Source organism: Acanthopagrus latus, chromosome 17 (genome assembly GCF_904848185.1).
Source record: "Acanthopagrus latus isolate v.2019 chromosome 17, fAcaLat1.1, whole genome shotgun sequence".
NCBI lineage: Eukaryota > Metazoa > Chordata > Actinopteri > Spariformes > Sparidae > Acanthopagrus > Acanthopagrus latus.
In genome coordinates this window covers 21900694-21926809 of record NC_051055.1, presented here as the reverse complement: position 1 = coordinate 21926809, position 26116 = coordinate 21900694, and the positions used below count along the sequence as shown (strand labels likewise).

At 41.8% G+C, this 26116-nt stretch overlaps 6 protein-coding genes across 6 annotated transcripts; 2 read left to right on the top strand and 4 right to left on the bottom strand.

Annotated features, from left to right (window-relative positions):
• Positions 1–35: 35 nt before the first annotated feature.
• Positions 36–10550, bottom strand: LOC119005717 (trypsin-like). The gene is made up of 12 exons (XM_037073587.1): positions 10495–10550; positions 10077–10227; positions 9720–9967; positions 9492–9628; positions 9302–9403; positions 9146–9190; positions 2657–2723; positions 2311–2467; positions 1899–1997; positions 1605–1768; positions 503–642; positions 36–395 (listed from the first exon to the last, which is right to left on the bottom strand). Exons 1-12 carry the CDS (start codon positions 10532–10534, stop codon positions 243–245), a joined length of 1503 nt encoding a protein of 500 aa, XP_036929482.1. The 5' UTR covers positions 10535–10550; the 3' UTR covers positions 36–242.
• On the top strand, positions 3817–5596 carry LOC119005452 (trypsin-2-like). The gene is made up of 5 exons (XM_037073067.1): positions 3817–3977; positions 4095–4248; positions 4328–4587; positions 4960–5096; positions 5226–5596. The coding sequence occupies exons 1-5, from the start codon at positions 3845–3847 to the stop codon at positions 5376–5378; spliced, it is 837 nt and encodes a 278-aa protein (XP_036928962.1). The 5' UTR covers positions 3817–3844; the 3' UTR covers positions 5379–5596.
• Positions 10551–14228: 3678 nt separating the features above from the next.
• Positions 14229–15672, top strand: LOC119005458 (trypsin-1-like). Its single transcript, XM_037073072.1, has 6 exons — positions 14229–14373; positions 14474–14624; positions 14723–14970; positions 15062–15198; positions 15287–15388; positions 15505–15672. The coding sequence occupies exons 1-6, from the start codon at positions 14334–14336 to the stop codon at positions 15550–15552; spliced, it is 726 nt and encodes a 241-aa protein (XP_036928967.1). The 5' UTR covers positions 14229–14333; the 3' UTR covers positions 15553–15672.
• Positions 15673–17103: 1431 nt separating this feature from the next.
• On the bottom strand, positions 17104–18768 carry LOC119005454 (trypsin-2-like). The gene is made up of 6 exons (XM_037073069.1): positions 18551–18768; positions 18133–18283; positions 17780–18027; positions 17552–17688; positions 17362–17463; positions 17104–17267 (listed from the first exon to the last, which is right to left on the bottom strand). Exons 1-6 carry the CDS (start codon positions 18684–18686, stop codon positions 17220–17222), a joined length of 822 nt encoding a protein of 273 aa, XP_036928964.1. The 5' UTR covers positions 18687–18768; the 3' UTR covers positions 17104–17219.
• Positions 18769–20276: 1508 nt separating this feature from the next.
• Positions 20277–21850, bottom strand: LOC119005453 (trypsin-2-like). Its single transcript, XM_037073068.1, has 6 exons — positions 21701–21850; positions 21287–21437; positions 20934–21181; positions 20706–20842; positions 20516–20617; positions 20277–20421 (listed from the first exon to the last, which is right to left on the bottom strand). Exons 1-6 carry the CDS (start codon positions 21834–21836, stop codon positions 20374–20376), a joined length of 822 nt encoding a protein of 273 aa, XP_036928963.1. The 5' UTR covers positions 21837–21850; the 3' UTR covers positions 20277–20373.
• Positions 21851–23771: 1921 nt separating this feature from the next.
• On the bottom strand, positions 23772–25719 carry LOC119005455 (trypsin-2-like). The gene is made up of 6 exons (XM_037073070.1): positions 25251–25719; positions 24833–24983; positions 24480–24727; positions 24249–24385; positions 24039–24140; positions 23772–23944 (listed from the first exon to the last, which is right to left on the bottom strand). Exons 1-6 carry the CDS (start codon positions 25384–25386, stop codon positions 23897–23899), a joined length of 822 nt encoding a protein of 273 aa, XP_036928965.1. The 5' UTR covers positions 25387–25719; the 3' UTR covers positions 23772–23896.
• Between the last annotated feature and the right edge of the window lie 397 nt (positions 25720–26116).

Genomic DNA, 26116 nt, shown 5'->3' with positions numbered 1-26116 from the left:
ATTTATTGTCTTGTGAAAATATGACCAGACAAATGAAAAGTGAATATATACCAAGTTTTATTTCGTTTTCTACATTTTGGTGTGTTGAGCCTGAGAGGGGAAACGTCAAAGGAGACAAGGCACCAGAGAAATAGTAGCTGTTAGGGCTGTAAGAGAAAACAGGAATGAGTTGTCATTTAGGGCAGAGAATAGAGAGGGGAACATGTTGGGGGGCAGAGTGAAGAAATGGAAAATTAATTTCTTCAAGGGTTGGCTGCAAAGACGTCTTGTATCCAGTAAAGGAACTCGCACACTTTGACGTAGACTCCTGGATAGTTCGGCTGGGCGCATCCCTGACCCCATGACACCAAGCCGTAGACCTCTCCAAGACACACCAGGGGGCTTCCAGAGTCACCCTGGTAAAAAGAAGAACGCAGAGTGTGACGGGGTAGGATTAGCAGGCACAGATGACTTCTTTCATATATGCACAGCTGTCTGAGGAAGCTTTTACTGTCAAACTCACATTGCACGCATCTTTGCCTCCATCCAAGTGTCCGGCACAGAACATCCTGCGTGTGATCATGCCAGGATAGGCTTTCTCACAGGCAGCGTCGTCTATTGCAGGTGCGTCCAAACACTGCAGTTTGACGGGCATGTACGGATCTGAAACAGGCAGAACAGGGATAGTGAGAGGAGCCTCTGAGTCATCTTTGGTGAGTAGAGAAATGATATCAGAGGATAAGGCCATCAGTATTAGATATTATTGTGCGTTTGGTGTCGACAAATCCCATGAAAAAGCAATCTCAGGATAGACCGTTTCTCAACAGTTTCGCACTTCTCCAGCCCGCCTGTGGCTCTCAGCTCTCAGCTCTAAGCCTATTTGTTACTTCCTGCTGACCTTTTAAAAAGACAAAAGGTTGCTTTCCATTTAGAGGGGGTCTAGACTATAGACTACGTTCAGACTCGAGACGTGAAGCCATCTGCTTTGACCGGGTGTGTTTAGTGGGAGAGAGAGAGAGACAGAAAGAGAGAACAGTAAGCACAGTAACAACGACAGAACCAGTAATACCAACAGCTATGATAATAATATTGTAACTAATGTCAATAATATCGGCAGCTATAAGAAACTACTCGAATAGAAATATGATCAATAAGAATAAGAAAAATGGAATCATGAGTAATAATGACATTTCTATCAGTTGACATCAAGCAGGACCACAGCAGGCTGGATCTGTCAAAATCCAGAAGTTAATATTGAAAAGCCTCAATTATAGTGGCTTAATCGTTAATGTTTGTTTTCTTAACTCTTAAAGTCCTGATCAAGACTCAGTGGTCTAAACATTTTTGGATTTTGTATTGACGAGCCTTATAATGATTTAGCCACTATGATAAAGCCCTTTGAATATTTTTCCTTACTTTTTTTTATGCTTTTTGTCTCGTTTGGAGTAACTGGATTTGTGTCTTTTTAGATAATGAATACACACTTCAACACTGGTTGACTTTGACGCCCCCCAGTGGAAGCCTAAATATAAGTCCACACTGCCAGACAGCTATGCATGCTGCCACCACCGCCCTCTCCCTACCCAGCTTGGACTCTGACACAAGTAATTAGAAGGCAAACCCACCCTCGCCATCAGGGGCGGTGTTACCCCAGCCAGACACAGAGCAGGGGAGCCCGCCCATTGGGCAACCTGTGGGCAAGGGGATTGGTGCGACTGCATCGGTCACCTCCACTGGGTGGTAGAGCTTGATCAGCATTATGTCGTAGTCCAGAGTCTGGTAGTCATACCTGCACACAGAGAAATATAAAATAAGTTCTACAACATAGCTGTTTTCTTTGCATTGAATGAACCAATCAGACGATCGTGAAGTTGCGATGTCATCAGATGGGATCCATTTTTTTTTTTTTTTTCACTCACTGAGGATGCCAGATGATGTTTTCGGTCTTCAGGAGCTGCTCGGTACCCTCGTACACTCGCAGATCGTGGTCTCCCAGGATGATCTGCATGGCATAGGGGCTGAGAAAGAAGGAGAAACATGCTTGAAGAATGTGGAGGCAGAACATTTTCTATTTCTTTTAATTCTTGTCTTAATCTCTCATTGTTATTTAAATTCTCTTTATCTTATTTTGAGATTCAACAGATGTCCTCAACATATGGTATGAGATTGAAAAGCTTTTAGTCTTCCACCTACAGATGTTATTTGTATTCATTTTTTTGTCTCAAAGGGAAAAAAAATGCAACAATCAAACAAGACAAGTGGTAAAAGAAACAGAACGGACGACGCGTGTGATGTTTGAAAGCAATTTTTTCTCCATCAGTGCACACTTACTTGTACCAACAGTGGGCAACGGAGAGCACCCACTGCTCGTTGATGAGCACCCCACCACAGAAGTGGTAACCGTAGTTGAGGGAGGCCATGTATGGACGAGTGTGAGGCGAACACTCGTACCCGCCAATGATCTTGCCATCATAGCGGGGAACTGCCGCTGTTACACACACACACACACACACACACAGAAAAAGAGATTGAGGGCAACAGAAAAAGTACAGTTTGTGTTTCAGAGTTATCTTCAAGCACAACCTTCCATCACATCACAGTTCACATAGACAGCTGTTCTCTTATATGTCTAAGAATGTGTGTGTGCTTGTATCCTTGTCTATATCTGTGTCTTTACCAGCAGCTCCGATCATCAGCAGCAGAGCCAGCAGTCTCATGGTGTCAAGTGATTGATCAGAAGACACCTGGACTCACCTCGGCACATATTTATATCCTACCAGCCACACTGTGCCCGGCCCGATCCCCCCTCCTCCACTCCTCCCTCTTTCCGTTGACCCCATCTGTGTCCTCCTCACACTCTGTTCCTTCCCCTCGGAATTAAGTGTCGACCCAAATCTGCTCTCTTATCACACTCCTGTTTTCATGTTTGGCCACTTCTGCCCCACTGTGCCACTGCACCTGTGATTATGTCATCTGTGCACCCCTTAAAGAAACGTTGGCCAAGGTCTCCACACACATACAGCACCTGTTTAAGGTTCTCTCATGGGTCACTCATTGTTGGCAAGCTACAATATACAAAATCAACCATCTCTTCGGCTTGGTCCAGAATTTTTTTTAAAAGGGTTTAGAAAAGAAGAAAACTGCAGCAATACATTCTTGTTTTTCAAGAAAGAGACTTGATTTGGCAGATATTTTATGAAACATAGCTTGGGTTAAAGGAATAAATAAAATAGGGAAATGTTGTTACAGCTCTGCTTTTGGGTGTCCTTGATAAAATGCCAAGAGAGGTGAGAAAGAAATCATCTGTGGTCTCGGAAGCAGAACGCTGAAACAACATGCTGTGTGGGCTTTTTCTGTGTCAGATAGCAATCAATAGCTGTTGAGCTTTAATGAGTGCAGCTTCAAGTCAAGTCCGTTTTATTTATGCAGCCCAGTATCACAAATCACAGTTCCCTCAAGGGGCTTTACTGTCTGCACTGCATATCTCATATAACTTGTCATAAGAACATGGATTTGGAAAAAGAAAAACTCCTTCAAATAAAATGAAACTCATTTTATCCTATTGTATAAAACTTGTATGGCTGGTTCCAATAATTTACTGTGGTGTCTGCTGAGAAGAGGGGTACGCATGTATCAACAGGCACATTTATTTAGCTACAGAAAATCTACAAAATGAATAGAGTATACACGTAACTCTCCAAGGAAAAAAAACACGTAAGATGTGGCTCACTTATTAACCAAAAGGATGAAAGTGGCACACAAGAAGATAAGGATGTTTATCAGGGAGGAGTGGACAGGAGGAGTGGGTGGGTAGAAATGGGTGGAGGTGTGGTGGTGTGGAGGTTTGAGGTGGGGGCGGCGGTACATGGGAGGACACGGAGTAAAAGGTATAAATGCAGGGATTGATGGGTTATTCTCGTCCAGTCTGGTCGCAGGAAGGCTTGTGTCAGCCACGATGATGATTGGTCTGATTGTTCTCGCACTCCTGGGTGCTGCAGGTAAAGCACATGTGCATGTAAATGGTTATGGTTTTAGGGTAGTAAGAAATAAAAAAAAAAAAAACAAGAAATAACTGTGATAAATATGATGATTTCTGTATTTTCTTACCGCCACAGCTGCAGCGCCTACGGACGACAGGATTGTGGGTGGCTACGAGTGCACACACAACTCACAACCCTGGCAGGTGTCGATCAATATCGGCTACCACTTCTGCGGCGGCTCCCTCATCAATGACCAGTGGATCGTCTCCGCTGCCCACTGCTGGCAAAAGTTTGTATTAATGCATTCATATTATTCATATCACCTTTAAGAGAATCCTGATCATTCTCTTTCTTTGCCCCTATTTCAGCCCCTATTCTCTGATGGTCATCTTGGGTGACCACCACATCTGGATGCACGAGAACACGGAGCAGTACATGTCAGTGGACGCCATCTACTGGCATGAGCTTTACGACTACCAGACCATGGACTACGACATCATGCTGATGAAGATGGCGCACCCCGCCACTGTGAATGACTGGGTCAGACCCGTCAAGCTGCCCACAGAGTGCGCCACACCTGGTGAAATGTGCATGGTGTCCGGATGGGGAAACATCTACTCTGATTCAGGTCAGGTGACCTTAAAGAGACATTCAAACATTTTGCTGATGACAACAGAGTGTTTATGCTGTTGTGATAAGATCAGCTGAAGAAGGTGACAAAGTTATTTATTAGTCACATACACAACTAAATAAGCCCTCAAAATGACCAAGAAGATTCATAAATTGAAGTTGTTAAAACTTTTTATCTCATACAACTAAAATGTAACAGTGTGCTTCACTGGTTATTGGTTTCCTGACGTTTTTTAAGTCAAGTCAACTTTAAAAATTTATAGTGGTGTATCACTTTATCTGAAATACAGTAAGCACCAGTAGGTCTGACTTACTTGAAAATGGACACACATGTCTAGATGAAAGTACTCTTGTGGTCTTTTTTCTGCAGTGTTCAACCCCTTCGAACTTCGGTGTGTGGAGGTCCCCATCATCTCATCTGAGGACTGCAATCGCTCCTACCCCGGCTTGATCACCGACCGCATGGTGTGCGCTGGATACAAGGAGGGAGGCAAGGACGCCTGTCAGGTATTTCCACACAGTCACACAGAAGATAGAATACGGCTTGGTGGTTTGTTTACATGTAAAAAGGAAAAAAAAATGAACATGATGAAATAATGCACTGACTAAACTGTTTTTCCTTTTTGCTCTGCTCAGGGTGACTCCGGCGGTCCTCTGGTGTGCAACGGAGTCCTGCAGGGTATTGTCTCTTGGGGCTATGGTTGCGCTCAGCCAGACCAACCAGGCGTTTACACCAAAGTCTGCGCTCTGATGCCTTGGATTCAAGATATTCTTGCCAGATACAGCTAGGCTGTGATCTCCCATCACAGCACTACATGAGAGAGGGGAAACTGGAGAGAGATTGAAGATGAGAGGTGGTGGTGGTGGGTGGTGTCAGAAAGAAATGCAGTGGGAGGGTGCCTGAGAGAAAGCCACAAGGAGAAACAGCGGAAAAGAGAGAGGAAAGGAGTTGTGAGATGTTTCTAGTCAGGGCAGAATCAATAAAATCAAACAAATTTTGTGATGCATCAGTGTGTTTGTTATTGTTGACAATACTGCAGAGCTGCAACCGCTCCCTGTGCGGACGTCTTCAGGCAACTGTACAACTTTTCTGAATATTTTGATTTCGAGTCAGTGGTGACATTTGTTCTAAAACAATTACAGGCAGTGTCAGTATGAGAATGAGCTTTTATTCTTCGACCCACCATACGATTTTTTTAATCAAAATGAGACGTATGCACTAACACAAACTGCTGCTTTGATCTTTTATAACAAGTGAATAGCATTTAGCATTCAGTTCAACAAGAACATCCGGAGGTTTTGTCATTCCTTTAGTTTTCTCTGAGTACATGAACATTGGCCTCATTTTGATTTTCTGTCTCCGGAGTGCAGAAAGCTTTATGCACATGGAAGGGAAGGGCACAGATGTTGCAGCAGCCCATTTATCAACGTCAGTATGGTACAAGAATCTGAAAAGGAGTTCAACTTCCATTGAAATTTGTAGAATGAATTCCATTCAGGAGTGAGAAACTCAGCCACAAATCCTTTGACGAAACCCCTTGAGGCAAAAATTCAAAGAAAAGAGCAACTGTTTTTCTTGAAGCTTCGAACACAATGTTTCATCATTTTTTTCCATCACAGTGTTTTTCAGTGAAGCCATTTGACTGTTTGCCAACATCAAGTCTGAAGTGATGAAGATGTTTTAAAAATAAATTAATTTAAAAAATCGGATTTAGCTTGTGGATATGAACACAAGTGTGCTCATGCCTGTAAGGTATTAACTAAAATCCACATTTTAGGAGGCTGATGCTGTTTGGGGTCAACTAAACCCGCGATACTCCGTCATCATCACAGTTTGGTCCAAACAAAAGAAACATTTAAATCAGTCAACATCACTGTTTACTTTTTTTAGAGCAATATCCAGTGTGAGATGATTGATTGATTGATTGATTGATTGATTGATTGATTGTCGCATTCAAAAACTGTGGGTGGTGCCAAATCGCAGAAAAATCGACTTTCCCAATTTTCTACATGCTGTAATGCTGCTTCAATTCTGTGAGGTTTCATAAGTGTGTTAGAATAGATTAAAAAAAAAAAAAAAGCTCTTTAAGTTTCTCAAGGCTCAGCAGAAAAAAGGGGGGGAAACTGATACAACACACACTCAAAGTTGCACGCTTTCAATTGATCATTTGAAAGCATCATTCTGTCAGGACAAAAAGAAAAACGCCATCTCAGACCACCATCACCATTCAGGTAAAAAGTTATGACGCTCGAAAAAACACTGCAATTACCTTTAGTCTTCGAAAAGAAAAGAAATGTCATGCTCGCCATAATTGCCTTGTTTTCTTGTCCATGAAAGGTCAGTCGAGGTGTTGAAAATCAGCCATCAGCTGTCAGCTACGCCGAACATGACGGCACATGTCTGACACATTTGCAGGGAGAAATAGACCGCCCGAAATCAATCGATGGACAGTTGCACAGAAATATCTCCCATCTGTTTTCCACAGACAGAGGAGATTGCAATGCACCTGCTGCCCCGTCCAGGAATTCATCATTATCACAGTGGGACTAGCTGCAAAAAAAGGAGATGATGGAATGGAATCTGACAGGGAGACAGATTAGTAAATGGACGACAAAATATAAAATGTAAAGTCCCATTTAAAAATCGTTTTGCATATCCATTTCTAATTAATATATTCATGATTCAAAAGGCGAGGGTATGAATTTGAATTATTAATTGGCAACATCCACAGCAGACATTTCTCCTCTAATGAGTTGGGAGGCTTCTATGGCTGCATAATGTAGAAGTACACAGGTCCTTTCACAGGAGCTGCATTATAAATCCATTCAAACAAAGAAGGTTAAAAAAATACCAAATTATTCAAATTAGTGATGAAATACTATTGTGGATATGAAATGTTACACAATAATAATAATAACATTATTTAAAAAGCACCAAACAAGGCTTAAAAAGTGTGAGAGGTAATGGATTGTGTGCTATAACTAACTTAAATTAGACCAGATTACATTTTTAAAGTTCATTCCTTCCCAACTCGTCTAAAAACTGGTGCTCTGGGATTTTAGAACAGGCCGTCATCCCAAACAGTCAGATTTTCTTACAAATATGTCCCTTAAGTGTATAAATAGATAAAGAGATACATTGTCAACAATTACTTGGAAACTGAATAAACTTGATTCTGATGACTTATTTGAAATATGGCAATTTTGAGATGATTACCCTTGTTTCTGTGAAGATGGACAAAAGTCATACAAGTAGCTATGTTACTCCTCTCAGGTTGCAAGGTTGTGTCATAGTTTAAGTTCATGGTTTGTTATTTGCTCTTCTATTTTAAAGTCCTGTGTCATGTGTTGCTATTCATTTCATCCTGTGATTTCTCGCAGTTTTTCAGTGTTTACCTATATTCACCTGTTAGTTAATCAATCCTTATGTGTGTATATAGGTTCCTGATGGTAGTGTTATGTGGGTGTGTCTGTGTGTGCGTGTGTGCGTGCGTGCGTGTGTGAGTGACTACGTTGTCAGCTCTGGTATGTAACAATTTTAGCTTTAAGCATTCAAAACATAAAGTAGACTGTGAAAAAATTAATGTTGCAGAGAATTCTACTGAAGTTAGCATGCTAACCAGCTAGCCCCGTGCCAATAAAGGGATATTCTGATGTAAGTTTAATCCATGGTCTAAAACACGTGACACCGAGTAAGACCCCCCCTCGAGACATCAAGCTTGCAGACCGCCAGCTTAAGTAGTTTTAGCAACCTCAGAAATGACCAAACGATAACAACACATTGCAATATACACCTCCAACAAGAAACCACCATCAAAAAGCCACAAATAATGCTCAGAACAGCACCAAACTTCAGCAATAGTACAAATAGGGTCTCAGCACATAGTTCGAGGCATCAAACAGCAGCTAGCTTAGCCAGATTGCTATTGTAAAGTGGGGAAGCCCTGCAAGTCGATTACGACTCGCAGGGACTTACCCACAACAGGAAGCTGCGGCAGGAGAGTGGTGAGTTGTGTTCAGGACCATGAATTAAACTTACACCGGAATATCCCTTTAAGTACGTCAAGAGGTGATAGTACGAAATTAAACACCAACACTCCCCCGGTGCTCTGAGCTCCCAGCTGAGCGGCTAGCTGAGCTAACTAGCTACGGTTACTCTGCTGATATGCTGCCCTCTGTTTTGAATTTTACACATGGCCAGTTCTTACATATTGTACCTTTAGATCAAAACAAAAATATCTACTGAATTTGGTTAATTGTTATGTCATTGTTGTTGGGTATTCATAATGGAAGAAACACATGAATGTGAATTCAATAGACTTATAACTTTCACAGCCAAACCTTCATACTTGGTGTAACATAATGCACAAGGGAAGTTGGTCATACTGAAGGACTAAACTCCAAAATCAATCTGGATGATTTCACATAAAGGAGACACAAATAACGTGCTTTTAATTGTTTATTTTTATATATGTATAGTCCAATACAAAATATGAAACATGAACAGCAAATGATGTTGTGCTGCTTCACTGGACTTGTCATTTGGATCAGACTTAATAGCTGGCCATGGTGGTCTGCAGCCAGTCGGTGAAGATGCAGACCTAAGATGAAAAAGACCAGTGTCAGAACAGTAAATAAACATAGCATTCCTGTACAGGCTGACAGAATAAACTAATCACAGCATGTTGATTTAATGTAGTTTTTAGGTTCACCTTGGCGTAGACACCAGGGTGGTCCCTCTCAGCACATCCATAGCCCCAGGACACAACACCCTGCAGCTGACTGTTGCACACAACGGGGCCACCAGAGTCACCCTGAGAAAAGAGACAGTAGTGTGTGTTAAATAAAACTTCATACATGACAGGGTCGTTACATCCTAGGCATAAACTCTGAAATACACACCTGGCAAGAGTCCTTGCCTCCCTCCAGGTATCCAGCGCAGAACATGGCATCAGTGATCATGCCAGGGTAGGAGTTCTCACAGTCCCTGGTAGACAGGATGGGGATCTCCAGGCACTGCAGCTGGTCGCCGCTAACAGCTGGAGGTCAAGAGAAACAAAGAGATTCAACAGGAGCTGCTCTTCAGTAAAACATAGATGTGGAGAGCACAGTGCAGGAGTTACTACTCACAGCTCATGGTGTTGCCCCAGCCAGAGACTCTGCACATGGTGCCAGCGGGAGCACAGCTGGTGGGCAGAGCCACAGGCTGCACATATGAGTTGAGGGTGGCGGGCCTGCTCAGCTTGATCAGCATGATGTCATTGTCGATGTTCCAGGAGTTGTAGTTGGGGTGGCGGATGACACGGGAGGAGTCGATGAACTGCTCAGTGCCCTCGTTGAGGTAGATGTCATGCTCTCCAAGACGAACCTGAACACGGCTGCAGAGGACAGAGAGGATTAGTGGCAGCTGAGCTTCATGACGGTGGTTGAAGGCAAATGAATCCCAAAATGCAAAACTTTGTTTTTATTATACAAAGAGTGACATACGACTTGTAGCAGTGAGCAGCAGACACAACCCAGTTCTCGTTGACCAGGGAGCCACCACAGAAGTGGTAGCCAGAGTTCAGAGACACCTGATGGGGCTGGGAGTGGGCCCGGCACTCATAGCCTCCGACGATCTTGTCGTCATCCAGGGCAACTGGAAACACACATGACAGCAACAAGTTAGTAGTTTGCTTAAAGTACCTTCTACTTTCAAAACAGATATTACTTTGAATGCAGAATGTCCTTAGTGAAGCCCCAAAGTCTTCATTCAATACTGAAGATCGTTAGAGATCAATCAGCCATTCTCAGATTCAAACCCTCATATTAGGAAGATTCTTTGGTTAATCTGGACAAAGTTCTGGGATCAAGGCAGACAGACTGTCAGCAGAAAAGATCTGCTGGAGAAGATCTTCACACTCACAGGCAGCTCCGACGAGCAGAACGAAGACGAGACACCTCATGGTTGCAGAGTGATCCTGTCAATGACAGGACTTCACCTGGAGCCCTGGTTTATATCCACAGTCAGGAGAGCTGCCCTGCTCTCCGCTCGTTCTCATTGGTCAATGAGAAACCAATCTCTGTATCTGGATGCTGGGATTAGGTTATTCATTTCCAGAATTAGAGAAAAAAAAAATCTTAATTGTAGAAGTAATGATGGTTTTCTTGTCAGAAATGTTTGGAAAATCAAAGGAAAGTATAAATATGTATCTTATTGGTTCCTGGATCATGTGTTTATAATGTTCACTAATAATGATGTGATCCATACTATATAAACAATTAAACTCTTTTTTGTTTTATTGTCACTTTGTTTGTTATACTACATCATTACTACATCTCTCTTAAAAGCCACACATGTCTCATTAGATTAACACTCACAGCCCAATTAATAGTTAATTAACATGAGGAGTGACTTTTGTCTCGACTTGCATGATGACAGAGAGGATGGACATCTTAATATTCTCTGTATTACTTCATATCAATCAGCTTCATTTCAAACAGAAACATTGTTTTTATCTGAATTCATGTATCTGTCGGCTGCTGTCACTCAGCTGAATTATGGTTTAGATGCAAAATAAATTACAACCTCTAAAATATGATTTATTGCTATTAAGCACAGTTTACCTTATCACCACTTTGTCCAACTCATCCTTGTACAACTACATGAATAATTAAACAGCCTGCAAGGGAGGTGTCTTTCACAATAAGTACTTACTGTTACTTTTCATGTATCTAACCCTTTGTTTTGGTAAAAGTTTGATTCCACCACCAGGTTGAAAGTGTTTCTCTGCTCACATTCTTCTATATCTAGAGGTGTGTGGACACAGTATCGCTCAGCTGTGCGTTTCTCAGCACCTGTTTACCTGAAAACTAGGATCATATCAGGTCATGAGGTGGTCAGGCTGCCTTTGAGAAACACAAGATAATCTTTACAACATCTTTTATAAATGCACTTTTCAATAAATAGCTAGAAAGCAGTGCTAGAGGAGGTACTCAGATTATGTACTTGAGTAAAAGTATCAATGTGGCCTTCATCTGGGGTCACGGGCCTCATCCAGGACGACCCTGATGATGCCACAGCAAGTTGGTCTCACATTAAAGTTGTTCTATCTAAGTTGTGATGAACTGACAGCTTGTCCAGGGCGTACCCGCTGCTCGGAATGTCAGCTGGGATCAGCTCCAGCTCTCCGGTTCCAAGAAGTCATTGACAGTGGATGGAATGAACGGACACTCCATAAGCGTTGCTGGAGTTTTGACCTCTTTAACCTTATCTTCAGTGGTGAATAAAACCAGATTGCAGTGGCCTATAATAGATGCACAATCGTGAATGAAAGGCAACATGCTCTACAAACAACAATGAGCAGAACAAAGACCTCATGGCTGCAGTGTGTGACCCTGTCAGTTCCACTCCAAGCTGCAGGATTGGTTCAATCATTGCCACTCAAAATAAAAGTGTGAAAAACGATATCACTGTACCAACCACCAGATGGTTCATTTCAGTTGATTGATCTGTAAGTCAGGGAGTCACAGGCCTGTGATCCAATAGGATTCAACATTGTATGGCAGAAACAGCTGGATTATTCACATGATGCCTTTACGCAATGCTGAGTCACTTGATCAGTAGAGTACATAAAACTACTGAGTGCAACGTAAAGACTGACTTAACTCACAGTGAAAGTAATTAACTTCTTAATCTTAGTTCCTACGTTCAACTTCTAATCGCTGTTTGACAATATATTTAATTGATTGAATTTAATTCTATTCTGATTAAAATGTCTCGACTAAAACTACAGAGCGCAGCTAAAACAGTCGAACGTTGTGCATTTAAATAAAAACACTGTCATTTAAGAACATCGATGAAAATTTGAAAATGTCACAACCATGTTCTCTGACTGTTCATGAAGAAAAGTGCTGCAGTGGATTATAAATCCTTCTAAACACTGTGTGGATTTTGAATGTTCAGACTGTAATTATTGATGAAATCACGCACCTGTTTGTGTTCATCTTCCACTAATACCCGTGTGATTTGTGCATATTCATCAGTAGAAAGCACTTTGCAACAACAACATTTAATAGCATATTTGTGTAATTTAAAAAAAAATAAAACAAAAAAAACAAAAAAAACAGAAGGCGGTGAAATAAAAAGACAACAGGGAAAAGACGATGGCACAGAGCAATGAATCAGCACAAAACAGGGTGAATACGTATTGGGGAAATAAATTTGTCCGAAGTGAGAGAAAAGCACGAGAATCACATGCAGGTTGTTTCACAGACAAATGGAAAACATTACTACACTGATACTATCATATTGCTATAACTTAATATGTTACGGTGAAGTTAATGCAATTAGAGACATATTTAATGTTTGATTTTTTTTTTATGTTCAGCTTCTAATCACTGTTTGCTGATCTGTTTAATGGCGATGACATTTAACAGTCATTGGAATTTCAGAAAATCTATAGTGCGGAAAATTGTGATTAATTTTCCCCCCGCCCCCTCACAATTTCCGCGCGCATTAAAGTTGTATATAACAATCCCAGGTCTGCAACAATTTGTCAGATGTAATGCAGGTGCTACCTACAAACAAAACAATGTTATGTGTTGAAAACTTGTATGTTGACGTAAACATGTATGTAACACTGTGAGCCTCCCCTCTCACTGGAGCTACATGGGGCAGAAACGAATGACGGGGGGCAAATATCAAAACCTTCTGAACACTGATTTGATTGTGTTTTGAGTCTTCAGACGGTGACTATTAACGAATGCCGCACCTGTTCCTGTTAATCTTCATCTAATATCCATGTCAGTCAAGCATAATTATCATGTAAAATTGCCGCAGCTCTATTATAACATCTCTCAAAGTTCATTTGTGTAGATTTTCTCAATTAGATTTGATTCATATGTTGTCAGTTTGTACTTGTCATAATCTTTCAATATCATTTTTTATTGAAACAGCGTGAAAGGAACATAATCAAATAACCTTTTTAAGACAGAAAACTGTCCTTACGGATGATTTCATACAGTAATTTTGCGATCAAGCGATTTTGTGCCTTGCTGTTGTCTCGTGTCACTTCACTGAATCATCATCTTTTGAGGCGCCCCATCCAGAAACACGTGGGCTGGTTTTCCTGTGAAAACCGCATTCAACAACTGTGGTTGTGAACGAGGCCATCTGCAGAGCTGCAAACCAGGCCTTCACAGCATAAATCCATCCATGTCAAGGTTAATCATTACCAAATAAACTCTGTGCTGAATATAGATGCAATCTAAATCATCTAAAGTGTACTGCGCAAAAATGCCATGTGAGATATCACAGTTTGGAAATGATCCCATGTAGACAAGCTAATGCAAAGATAGCAAGAAAGACTGTGTTTTTTGTTCCTCATAAGTGAGCTAAGTGAAGCACTCAGATCAGTAAATGCATGTCATGTAAATCAAGCTTTTCATACAAATGTACACATTTTCCACATTGAATTTTAACATGCATTGAATAGTTGTATAACTGATATCTGTCCTTCATAACAGCATTCATGTAGAACATTGACAAATACTGAAAAACATACCCATGCAGTCTGTCAGTACAGACACCTCACTGCCAAGGAAATGTTTGCTTTTCCATTACCCAGAAATCATTTTTCCAGGATCCTGATTGATCAAAAAAGCACTTGGGGGTGTGTTCAATGCTGGAAGGGGGAGACAGATGATTCCATATAAACCGGGAGTCTACTTCGAGTCCCTCATCGACAGGATCACTCAGCAACCATGAGGTCTCTCATCTTCGTTCTGCTCATCGGAGCTGCCTGTAAGGACACGTTGTTCTTTTTGTACTCATTGGTTCTGATTGCTGAATTTAAATAATGTTCTCTTGGTTACTGACTGTTTGGCCTCTTGTGTGTTTCCAGTTGCCCTGGATGACGACAAGATCGTCGGAGGCTATGAGTGCCAGGCCCACTCCCAGCCCCATCAGGTGTCTCTGAACTCTGGCTACCACTTCTGTGGTGGCTCCCTGGTCAACGAGAACTGGGTTGTGTCTGCTGCTCACTGCTACAAGTCGTATGTCACTCCTTGATATTATAAAAGTTTTGCATTTTGGAATTAATTTGCTTTTAACATGAAGCTCAGCTGCCACTAATCCTCTCTGTCCTCTCCAGCCGTGTTCAGGTTCGTCTTGGAGAGCATGACATCACCCGCAACGAGGGCACCGAGCAGTTCATCGACTCCTCCCGTGTCATCCGCCACCCCAACTACAACTCCTGGAACATCGACAACGACATCATGCTGATCAAGCTGAGCAGGCCCGCCACCCTCAACTCATACGTGCAGCCTGTGGCTCTGCCCACCAGCTGTGCTCCCGCTGGCACCATGTGCAGAGTCTCTGGCTGGGGCAACACCATGAGCTGTGAGTAGTAACTCCTGCACTGTGCTCTCCACATCTATGTTTTACTGAAGTGCAGCTCCAGTTGAATCTCCTTGTTTCTCTTGACCTCCAGCTGTTAGCGGCGACCAGCTGCAGTGCCTGGAGATCCCCATCCTGTCTACCAGGGACTGTGAGAACTCCTACCCCGGCATGATCACTGATGCCATGTTCTGCGCTGGATACCTGGAGGGAGGCAAGGACTCTTGCCAGGTGTGTATTTCAAAGTAAATGCCTGGTATAAAATGGCTCTGTTATGTATTAAGTTTTATTTAACATGCTCTACTGTCTCTGTTCTCAGGGTGACTCTGGTGGCCCCGTCGTGTGCAACAGTCAGCTGCAGGGTGTTGTGTCCTGGGGCTACGGATGTGCTGAGAGGGACCACCCTGGTGTCTACGCCAAGGTAACCATACATAGACGATATTAAATCACGTGTTGTATCCAGTTTATTCTTTCAGCCTGTACTGCAATGCAATGCTTATTTGCTGCCCTGACACTGGTCTCTTTTGTCGTTTTTAGGTCTGCATCTTCACCGACTGGCTGAAGACCACCATGGCCAGCTATTAAGTCCGATCCTGTGATCACCATCTCACTCGGCTGCCTTTCTTCTGTCATTCAAACAATAGTATTGTTGTAAATGTGCAGCTGTTCCATCTGAGTCAATAAAGTCTTAAATATTCAATTCAACACAAGTTTCCCTCTGTTTTTTGCCGGTCCTGCCTGTCACAGACTGAATAAACACAAAAGAAGAAACGAGGAGAGCCGACACTGAAAAGCAAATTGCTTACCATTGGTGTAATGTAAATAAACAAATTAGTCAAGTTTACTGAAGTACAAGTTTGATGTCCATGCATTTTATCTGAGTATCTGCAATGTATTATACTTTATACATTTCAAAGGCAAGAATTTTGCTATTGAAGTAATCTTAGAAATGATGATGCATTTTTTTAGAATCTAAAAACAATGAAACACCTGTATGGTATGCACACACTTTAATCTAAAATTTTAAAGCGTATGCATACCACACAGGTGTTGCCAGGTGATCTGGCTGATTAGACGTATCATATTAAAGCATTGTGTCATATGGAACTAAGCTGGGATTTGCATGAAGTCTTCAGGCACTAATAAGAATGATAAAGTTGCAACTTGTCCCACAACAGAACTCATTTGTGTTCAGAAGACCCAAGGAAATGGACCATTCTGCATAACAGGCACATTTAAGTACTTCTTCCTGGCAATATTAATAATTCTGGACTTTTACTTGAAACACACAGCCTGGAACTACTGGGCCCCCTTTCACTGTATAGTGGGCAATAGTGGGTGTAACATGAATTAAATCAATCAGGGTTTTGTCTCCAATTCCAATTAAGCAGTGATATTAAACAGCGCAACGCTGCTGGACCACCTGCCTCGTCATTTCACAATCATCACTCCAATTATATTAAGGGCATTTAGCAGAAATTGTAAAATACAACGATTTCAACTGAAGAAGATGAGGCGGAGTTCTGCTGTGTGTCCCTATGTCTGTTATAGTGATGCGAAGATCGCAGTCCCTGGACCAAGTGGGAAGAATCGTAAAATGATCATTCTTTTGTTGTTTAATTATTAAATTAGGACAATACATATTAATGGCATTACCTGTAGCAATCGTCCAGCAACAGAAATAATGTATTTCTCTCCCTTATACAATTTTGAACCTTACTTAAATTATACTAATCATTTAAGTCAAACACTTCATCTCTAAAAGGATGCAATTTATGTTTGAATGACAAAAGCTGTTTCTCAGATTGCTTGTTGGTTTGTGCAAGACTAAACTGTGCTGCTGAACAAATTGTCTGTGGTTTGAATGGACATCAGTTAACTCTGAGCGGTGACGTGCTGCAGCATCACATTGTATTGATTATTAATGGAACAACAATGTTGTCATTTTACCAACTTGGATGTCAAAATAGGTATGCAGAGTAGATACAGGATCAGTAATTTCCTTGTTGCTATTGTATGTTTATGAGTGGTTAACTATTAACACTGGAGTGAATTGTGGTTGTGAGCACTGAAATGACAAATACACTGGTGTTGGGAGACGGAGGCAGAAAATAGAAGGAACAAATTATGTTGAAATAAAGACATAAAACTTTATTGACTCAGATGGAAAATGGCTGCACATCTACTAAAACACAGTTGTTAGAATGATAGAAGAAAGGCAGCAGAGTGAGATGGTGATCTCAGGTTCAGGCTTAATAGCTGGCCATGGTGGTCTCCAGCCAGTCGTTGAAGAGGCAGACCTGTGAGTGGAGACAGAACGAGGACTGTTAGCACCGACAGCCAGCAGCAAACATGGACAACTTTAACCAGTATAAATATATATTATAGGTTCACCTTGGCGTAGACACCAGGGTGGTCCCTCTCAGCACATCCGTAGCCCCAGGACACAACACCCTGCAGCTCACCGTTGCACACAACGGGGCCACCAGAGTCACCCTGAGAACAGAGAGGGTAGAGTGTGTTAAATAAAACTTCATACATAACAGGGCCATTTCACACAAGGCGTTAACTTTGATATACACACCTGGCAAGAGTCCTTGCCTCCCTCCAGGTATCCAGCGCAGAACATGGCATCAGTGATCATGCCGGGGTAGGAGTTCTCACAGTCCCTGGTAGACAGGATGGGGATGTCCAGGCACTGCAGCTGGTCGCCGCTAACAGCTGGAGGTCAAGAGAAACAAAGAGATTCAACAGGAGCTGCTCTTCAGTAAAACATAGATGTGGAGAGCACAGTGCAGGAGTTACTACTCACAGCTCATGGTGTTGCCCCAGCCAGAGACTTTGCACATGGTGCCAGCGGGAGCACAGCTGGTGGGCAGAGCCACAGGCTGCACGTACTGGTTGAGGGTGGCGGGCTCGCTCAGCTTGATCAGCATGATGTCGTTGTTGATGTTGTAGGAGCTGTACTTGGGGTGGCGGATGACACGGGAAGATCTGATGAACTGCTCGGTGCCCTCGTTCATGTAGATATCATGCTCTCCAAGACGCACCTCAACACGGCTGCAGAGGACAGAGAGGATTAGTGGCAGCTGAGCTTCATGACGGTGGTTGAAGGCAAATGAATCCCAAAATGCAAAACTTTTATAATATCAAGGAGTGACATACGACTTGTAGCAGTGAGCAGCAGACACAACCCAGTTCTCGTTGACCAGGGAGCCACCACAGAAGTGGTAGCCAGCGTTCAGAGACACCTGATGGGGCTGGGAGTGGGCCTGGCACTCATAGCCTCCGACGATCTTGTCGTCATCCAGGGCAACTGGAAACACACATGACAGCAACAAATCAGTAGTTTGCTCAAAGTGCCCTCTACTTTCAAAACAGATAATACTTTGAATGCAGAATGTCCTTAGTGAAGCCCCAAAGTCTTCATTCAGTACTGAAGATTGTTAGAGCTCAATCAGCCATTCTCAGATTCAAACCCTTGTTTTAGGGAGATTCTTTGGTTACTCTGGACAAAGTTCTGGGATCAAGGCAGACAGACTGTCAGCAGAAAAGATCTGCTGGAGAAGATCTTCACACTCACAGGCAGCTCCGACGAGCAGAACGAAGACGAGACACCTCATGGTTGCTGTGTGATCCTGTCGATGAGAGGACTTCACCTGGAGCCCTGGTTTATATCCACAGTCAGGAGAGCTGCCCTTCTCTCCGCTCGTTCTCATTGGTCAATGAGGAGCCAATCTCTGTAGCTGAATGTATAGATTAGGTAAATTATTTCCAGAGTTACAGAAACAGGTGAGCATGGCTTTTCTTGTCAGCAAATTTTGGATAAGGAAACGTATGTATAAGGCTCATTGGATCATTGATTCATTTATTGTGGTAGAAGTAAACTAAATCTCTCATTATTTATAATATCCAAATAATGTGTTAAGCAGAACATGTTTTTGTTTTGTCATCATTTGTTTTCATATTATCAAGATGAAATAAAGCATTTATGTCAAATCCAACATTACATGTCTCTTAATGGCCGCAAATGACGTATCTCATAAGATTAACACTCACAGTCCAGTTACTGTTTTATTAACATCAGGAGTGACTTTTATCTTGACCAGCATGATGACAGAGAGGATGCATATTTCACTAGTCTTAATTTTCCTTTAAAAACTATTGTGGTGAAGACCTAAGAATAACTATATTGTACTCATGTGCAGTCTTGAGTTGCAGGCGCTATGCTGAAATACAGTGACAGTCACAAAGTCTTTATACTGAGAAATGTTTTTTTAAACAATTTGATTTATTTATCAGCTGCAGTAAATGAGCTGAATTATGGTTTCAAAGCCAAAATAATTATATATTCTGAAATGTGATTAATTGGTATGAAGCAGTTTTACTCAGCACCACTTTGTCCAACTCATCTTTCTATAAAAATGTTAATAATTAAACAGCCTGCAAGAGAAATGTCATTCACAATAATCGTTTCTACTACAATTTTTTTACACAAAGATTTGAATGCAGGCTTTAATATTCTTATGTTTTTCATAAAAGTTTGACTCCAACCCCTGTTGATTGAATTGACTTGTGTTTCTCTGGTCACATATCATCACCTCTGTATTAAGAGGTTCAGGTTATTCTGACTACAATTAATAGAAATGAAACCACTGGTTTTTCCAATCTTAAAATAAGAATTTGTCATAAAAACGACAACAAGAATCCAAAATTGAGTGTAATAGTGTGAACATTTAGCATTTAGCCCCATTATCTCCTGAGCATATGATTATAATAGCATGATGTATAATTTAAGTTCAGGTACTACCTGACAGTTTGCATTAAGAGTTCTTTTCCTGTGATGCTTGTGAACCAATTTTAGCATGAGCAGCAGTATTTTAGCATTAAAGTCACACACTGAAGCTCTAAATAGATTAGGTTTTATTTTACTTATGCAAAATATGATTGATGCTTTTTATTGGATTGCTTGTTGGTGCAGCACTGAACTGTGCACCTAAACAAACTATTTCTGTTTGAATGACATCAGTTAACTCTGAACTGTTACATGCTGCAGCTGCACATTTTATAGCATATTTTTGGGAAAAACAAAGTTTCATTTCACCAGATTGGATATCAATATAATACAAAGTAGATGCAAGATGAGCAGTTCTCACCTTGTTTCTACTCGATGTTTGAAAGTGGTAAACTATGAAACACACTGAAGTGAAGTGTGGTTGTGAGCACTGTGATGACAAATACAATGATGTTGGAAGACAGGCAAAAAATAGAAAGACAAATCATTTTCAAATAAAGACATGAAACTTTATTGACTCAGATGGAAAATGGCTGCACATCTTCTAAAACACAGTTGTTAGAATGATAGAAGAAAGGCAGCAGAGTGAGATGGTGATCTCAGGTTCAGGCTTAATAGCTGGCCATGGTGGTCTCCAGCCAGTCGTTGAAGAGGCAGACCTGTGAGTGGAGACAGAACGAGGACTGTTAGCACCGACAGCCAGCAGCAAACATGGACAACTTTAACCAGTATAGATATATATTGTAGGTTCACCTTGGCGTAGACACCAGGGTGGTCCCTCTCAGCACATCCGTAGCCCCAGGACACAACACCCTGCAGCTCACCGTTGCACACAACGGGGCCACCAGAGTCACCCTGAGAACAGAGAGGGTAGAGTGCGTTAAATAAAACTTAATACATAACAGGGCCATTTCACACAAGGCGTTAACTTTGATATACACACCTGGCAAGAGTCCTTGCCTCCCTCCAGGTATCCAGCGCAGAACATGGCATCAGTGATCATGCCGGGGTAGGAGTTCTCACAGTCCCTGGTAGACAGGATGGGGATGTCCAGGCACTGCAGCTGGTCGCCGCTAACAGCTGGAGGTCAGGAGAAACAAAGAGATTCAACAGGAGCTGCTCTTCAGTAAAACATAGATGTGGAGAGCACAGTGCAGGAGTTACTACTCACAGCTCATGGTGTTGCCCCAGCCAGAGACTTTGCACATGGTGCCAGCGGGGGCACACTTGGTGGGCAGAGCCACAGGCTGCACGTACTGGTTGAGGGTGGCGGGCTCGCTCAGCTTGATCAGCATGATGTCGTTGTTGATGTTGTAGGAGCTGTACTTGGGGTGGCGGATGACACGGGAAGATCTGATGAACTGCTCGGTGCCCTCGTTCATGTAGATATCATGCTCTCCAAGACGCACCTCAACACGGCTGCAGAGGACAGAGAGGATTAGTGGCAGCTGAGCTTCATGATGTCTGTTGAAAGCAAATGAATCCCAAAATGCAAAACTTTTATAATATCAAGGAGTGACATACGACTTGTAGCAGTGAGCAGCAGACACAACCCAGTTCTCGTTGACCAGGGAGCCACCACAGAAGTGGTAGCCAGAGTTCAGAGACACCTGATGGGGCTGGGAGTGGGCCTGGCACTCATAGCCTCCGACGATCTTGTCGTCATCCAGGGCAACTGGAAACACACATGACAGCAACAAATCAGTTTGCTTAAAGAACCCTCTACTTTCAAAATAGATAATACTTTGAATGCAGAATTCCTTAGTCAAGCGCCAAAGTCCTCATTCACTACTGAAGATTGTTAGAGCTCAATCAGCCATTCTCAGATTCAAACCCTCATTTTAGGGAGATTCTTTGGTTACTCTGGACAAAGTTCTGGGATCAAGGCAGACAGACTGTCAGCAGAAAAGATCTGCTGGAGAAGATCTTCACACTCACAGGCAGCTCCGACGAGCAGAACGAAGACGAGACACCTCATGGTTGCTGTGTGATCCTGTCGATGAGAGGACTTCACCTGGAGCCCTGGTTTATATCCACAGTCAGGAGAGCTGCTCTGCTCTCCGCTCGTTCTCATTGGTCAGTGAGGAGCCAATCTCTGTAGCTGAATGTATAGATTAGGTAAATTATTTCCAGAGTTGCAGAAACAGGTGAGGGTGGCTTTTCTTGTCAGCAAATTTTGGATAAGGAAACGTGTGAATTAGGCTCATTGGCTGCTGGATCATTGATTCATTTATTGTGCTAAAAGTAAAATAATTCTCTCATTATCTATAATATCCAAACAATGTGTTTGGTTAAACATTTTTTTGTTTTGTGATCACTTTGTTTTTATATTATCAAGATGAAATAAAGCATTCATGTCAAATCCAACATTACATATCTCTTAATGGCCACAAATGACTCGTCTCATAAGATTAACATTCACGGCCCAGTTATTGTTTTATTAACATCAGGAGTGACTTTCATCTTGACCAGCATGATGACAGAGAGGATGCATCTTTCATTAGTCTTAATTTCCCTTTAAAAAAAAAAAAATTCTGGTTAAGACCTAAGAATAACTGTTGTACTTACGTGCAGTCTCGAGTTGCAGGCGCTCTGCTGAAATACAGTGACATTCACAAAGTCTTTATACTGAGAAATGTTTTTAATCAACTTCATTCATTCATCAGCTGTAGTAACTCAGCTGAATTATGGTTTAGAAGCAAAATTAATTATATATTCTAAAATATAATTTATTGCTATTAATCAGTTTATCTTAGCACCACTTTGTCCAACTCACCTCTTCATTCATTCATTCATTCATTCATTCATTCAACCTTTACTTAAATTTCCAAAAATCATTGAGGGCAAGCCCTCATTTGCAGTGATGCAGAGAGCACAAGTAAAACGACAGAATAGGTGCAAAAGTGTGATAACTAAGAATAACAACAAACATAGTCACAGAGCGAATAAACTGAATGGGTATATAAAACACAAGTACAAGTGTGTTAATATGAAATTTTAAATGTAAGTTTTGATCCCACCAGATAATCAAATATTTGTTTTCATAAATGTTTTTGATACTATGTCCTGTTAGACTGACAGATGTCTGCAATATCTCTGGTTCCTGAGAATATAATGATTTTGGTGTTGTATACATTGAGGATGAATTTCGGGTTGAAAAGAAAATCTTGCAGTTTGTCAAAAACTTGCAGGAAAAATTGTCATGGTTCTATGTGTAGTTTTAGCTCAGCAGTATAGGACTGCATCATCAGCATAAATACGGACATCAGTTTGTTATAAACGATCTTACACTGTTGATATATGTTGTTAAAACAGCAATAATTAAAACAGCCTGCAAGAGAACCATCATTCACAATCATTTATTCCACTACTACTTTTTTTATCTAAAGATTTGAATGCAGGCTTTATGGTTCTTATGTTTTTCGTAAAAGTTTAACTCCACTGAACTGAACTGACTAAAATGAATAGACATTAAAACAACTGTATTTCCATAAAATAAATTTCATGAAATGACACAAAAGTATCCAAAAATGAGTGTGAACATTTAGCATTTAGCCCCATTCTTTTCCTGTGAGGCTTGTAATTTCATTTTAACAAAAGCTTCAGTCTTTAAGCATTAAAATTAAATACTGAAACTCTAAGTAGATGAGGTTTTATTTCACTTATGCAATGCATGATTGATGCTTTTTATTGGATTGTTTGTTGGTGCAGGGCTGAACTGTGCAGCTGAACAAACTATTTCTGGTTTGAATGCCATCACTTAACTCTCAACTGTTACATGCTGCAGCAGCACATTTTGCGGCATATTTTTGGAACAACGAAGTTTCATTTCACCAGTTTCGATATCAGTGTCATGAACAGTAGATACAAGATGATCAGTATTTGCCTTGTTTCTACTGTATGTTTAAGAGTGTTAAACTATGAAACACACTGAAGTGAAATGTGGTTGTGAGCACTGTGATGACAAATACAATGATGTCGGAAGACAGGCAAAAAATAGAAAGACAAATCATTTTCAAATAAAGACATGAAACTTTATTGACTCAGATGGAAAATGGCTGCACATCTTTTAAAACAGTTGTTAGAATGATAGAAGAAAGGCAGCAGAGTGAGATGGTGATCTCAGGTTCAGGCTTAATAGCTGGCCATGGTGGTCTCCAGCCAGTCGTTGAAGAGGCAGACCTGTGAGTGGAGACAGAACGAGGACTGTTAGCACCGACAGCCAGCAGCAAACATGGACAACTTTAACCAGTATGAATATATATTGTAGGTTCACCTTGGCGTAGACACCAGGGTGGTCCCTCTCAGCACATCCGTAGCCCCAGGACACAACACCCTGCAGCTCACCGTTGCACACGACGGGGCCACCAGAGTCACCCTGAGGACAGAGGGAATAAGAGCAATAAATAAGATGAAATATAACCTAATCATATCAATGCTGTAAAGTCCACCATAAGGATCACTGCAGAGTCCTCTTGTTACACACCTGGCAAGAGTCCTTGCCTCCCTCCAGGTATCCAGCGCAGAACATGGCATCAGTGATCATGCCGGGGTAGGAGTTCTCACAGTCCCTGGTAGACAGGATGGGGATGTCCAGGCACTGCAGCTGGTCGCCGCTAACAGCTGGAGATCAAGAAAGGAGAGAGAGAGATTCAACAGGAGCTGCTCTTCAGTAAAACATAGATGTGGAGAGCACAGTGCAGGAGTTACTACTCACAGCTCATGGTGTTGCCCCAGCCAGAGACTTTGCACATGGTGCCAGCGGGAGCACAGCTGGTGGGCAGAGCCACAGGCTGCACGTACTGGTTGAGGGTGGCGGGCTCGCTCAGCTTGATCAGCATGATGTCGTTGTTGATGTTGTAGGAGCTGTACTTGGGGTGGCGGATGACACGGGAAGATCTGATGAACTGCTCGGTGCCCTCGTTCATGTAGATATCATGCTCTCCAAGACGCACCTCAACACGGCTGCAGAGGACAGAGAGGATTAGTGGCAGCTGAGCTTCATGATGTCTGTTGAAAGCAAATGAATCCCAAAATGCAAAACTTTTATAATATCAAGGAGTGACATACGACTTGTAGCAGTGAGCAGCAGACACAACCCAGTTCTCGTTGACCAGGGAGCCACCACAGAAGTGGTAGCCAGCGTTCAGAGACACCTGATGGGGCTGGGAGTGGGCCTGGCACTCATAGCCTCCGACGATCTTGTCGTCATCCAGGGCAACTGGAAACAGACATGACAGCAACAAGTTAGTAGTTTGCTTAAAGTACCTTCTACTTTCAAAACAGATGATACTTTGAATGCAGAATGTCCTTAGTGAAGCCCCAAAGTCTTCATTCAGTACTGAAGATTGTTAGAGATCAATCAGCCATTCTCAGATTCAAACCCTCAATTTAGGGAGATTCTTTGGTTACTCTGGACAAAGTTCTGGGATCAAGGCAGACAGACTGTCAGCAGAAAAGATCTGCTGGAGAAGATCTTCACACTCACAGGCAGCTCCGACGAGCAGAACGAAGACGAGACACCTCATGGTTGCTGTGTGATCCTGTCGATGAGAGGACTTCACCTGGAGCCCTGGTTTATATCCACAGTCAGGAGAGCTGCTCTGCTCTCCGCTCGTTCTCATTGGTCAATGAGGAGCCAATCTCTGTAGCTGAATGTATAGATTAGGTAGATTATTTCCAGAGCTGTAGAAACAGGTGAGCATGGCTTTTCTTGTCAGCAAAGTTTTGAAAATCCTAAGGGAAAGTGAAGATGGATCACATTGGTTGCTGGATCATCTATTTCTCAATTTGTTATCTTAAAGTAAAATAAATCTTCTCTGATCCATAATATCTAAATTATGTGACCGGTCAAACCTGTTTTTTGTGTTGTCTTCATTTTATTTCTTGTAATACTATCATAACAAAACAAAGGACAGATGAAATCAAATGAAATGCTTCCAAACTAAATTACCACATCATTATTACATGCCATTTAATGGCCATGCATGACTTGTCTCATAATATTAATACTCAAAGCCCAGTTATTGATTCATAAACATCATAAGTGACTTTTATCTTGACATTTTAATTTTCCTTTGAGAAAACTTCTAATTAAGACCTAAGAATAAGCACATTGTACTCATGTGCAGTACTGAGGTGCAGTCCCTGTGCTAAAAAACACTGACAGTCACACCAATTTCATGCTCAGTTTTCACTTTTCACCACTTTGTCCAACTCAGCTCCATGTAAAAATATCAATAATTATACAGCCCGCAAGAGAACCAAAATTCACAACGAGCACTTGTACTTTTCTTTTACGTAATGATTCGAAAGCAGGTTTTAGAATTGTGACTTTTTCACACCAGCTGTTCG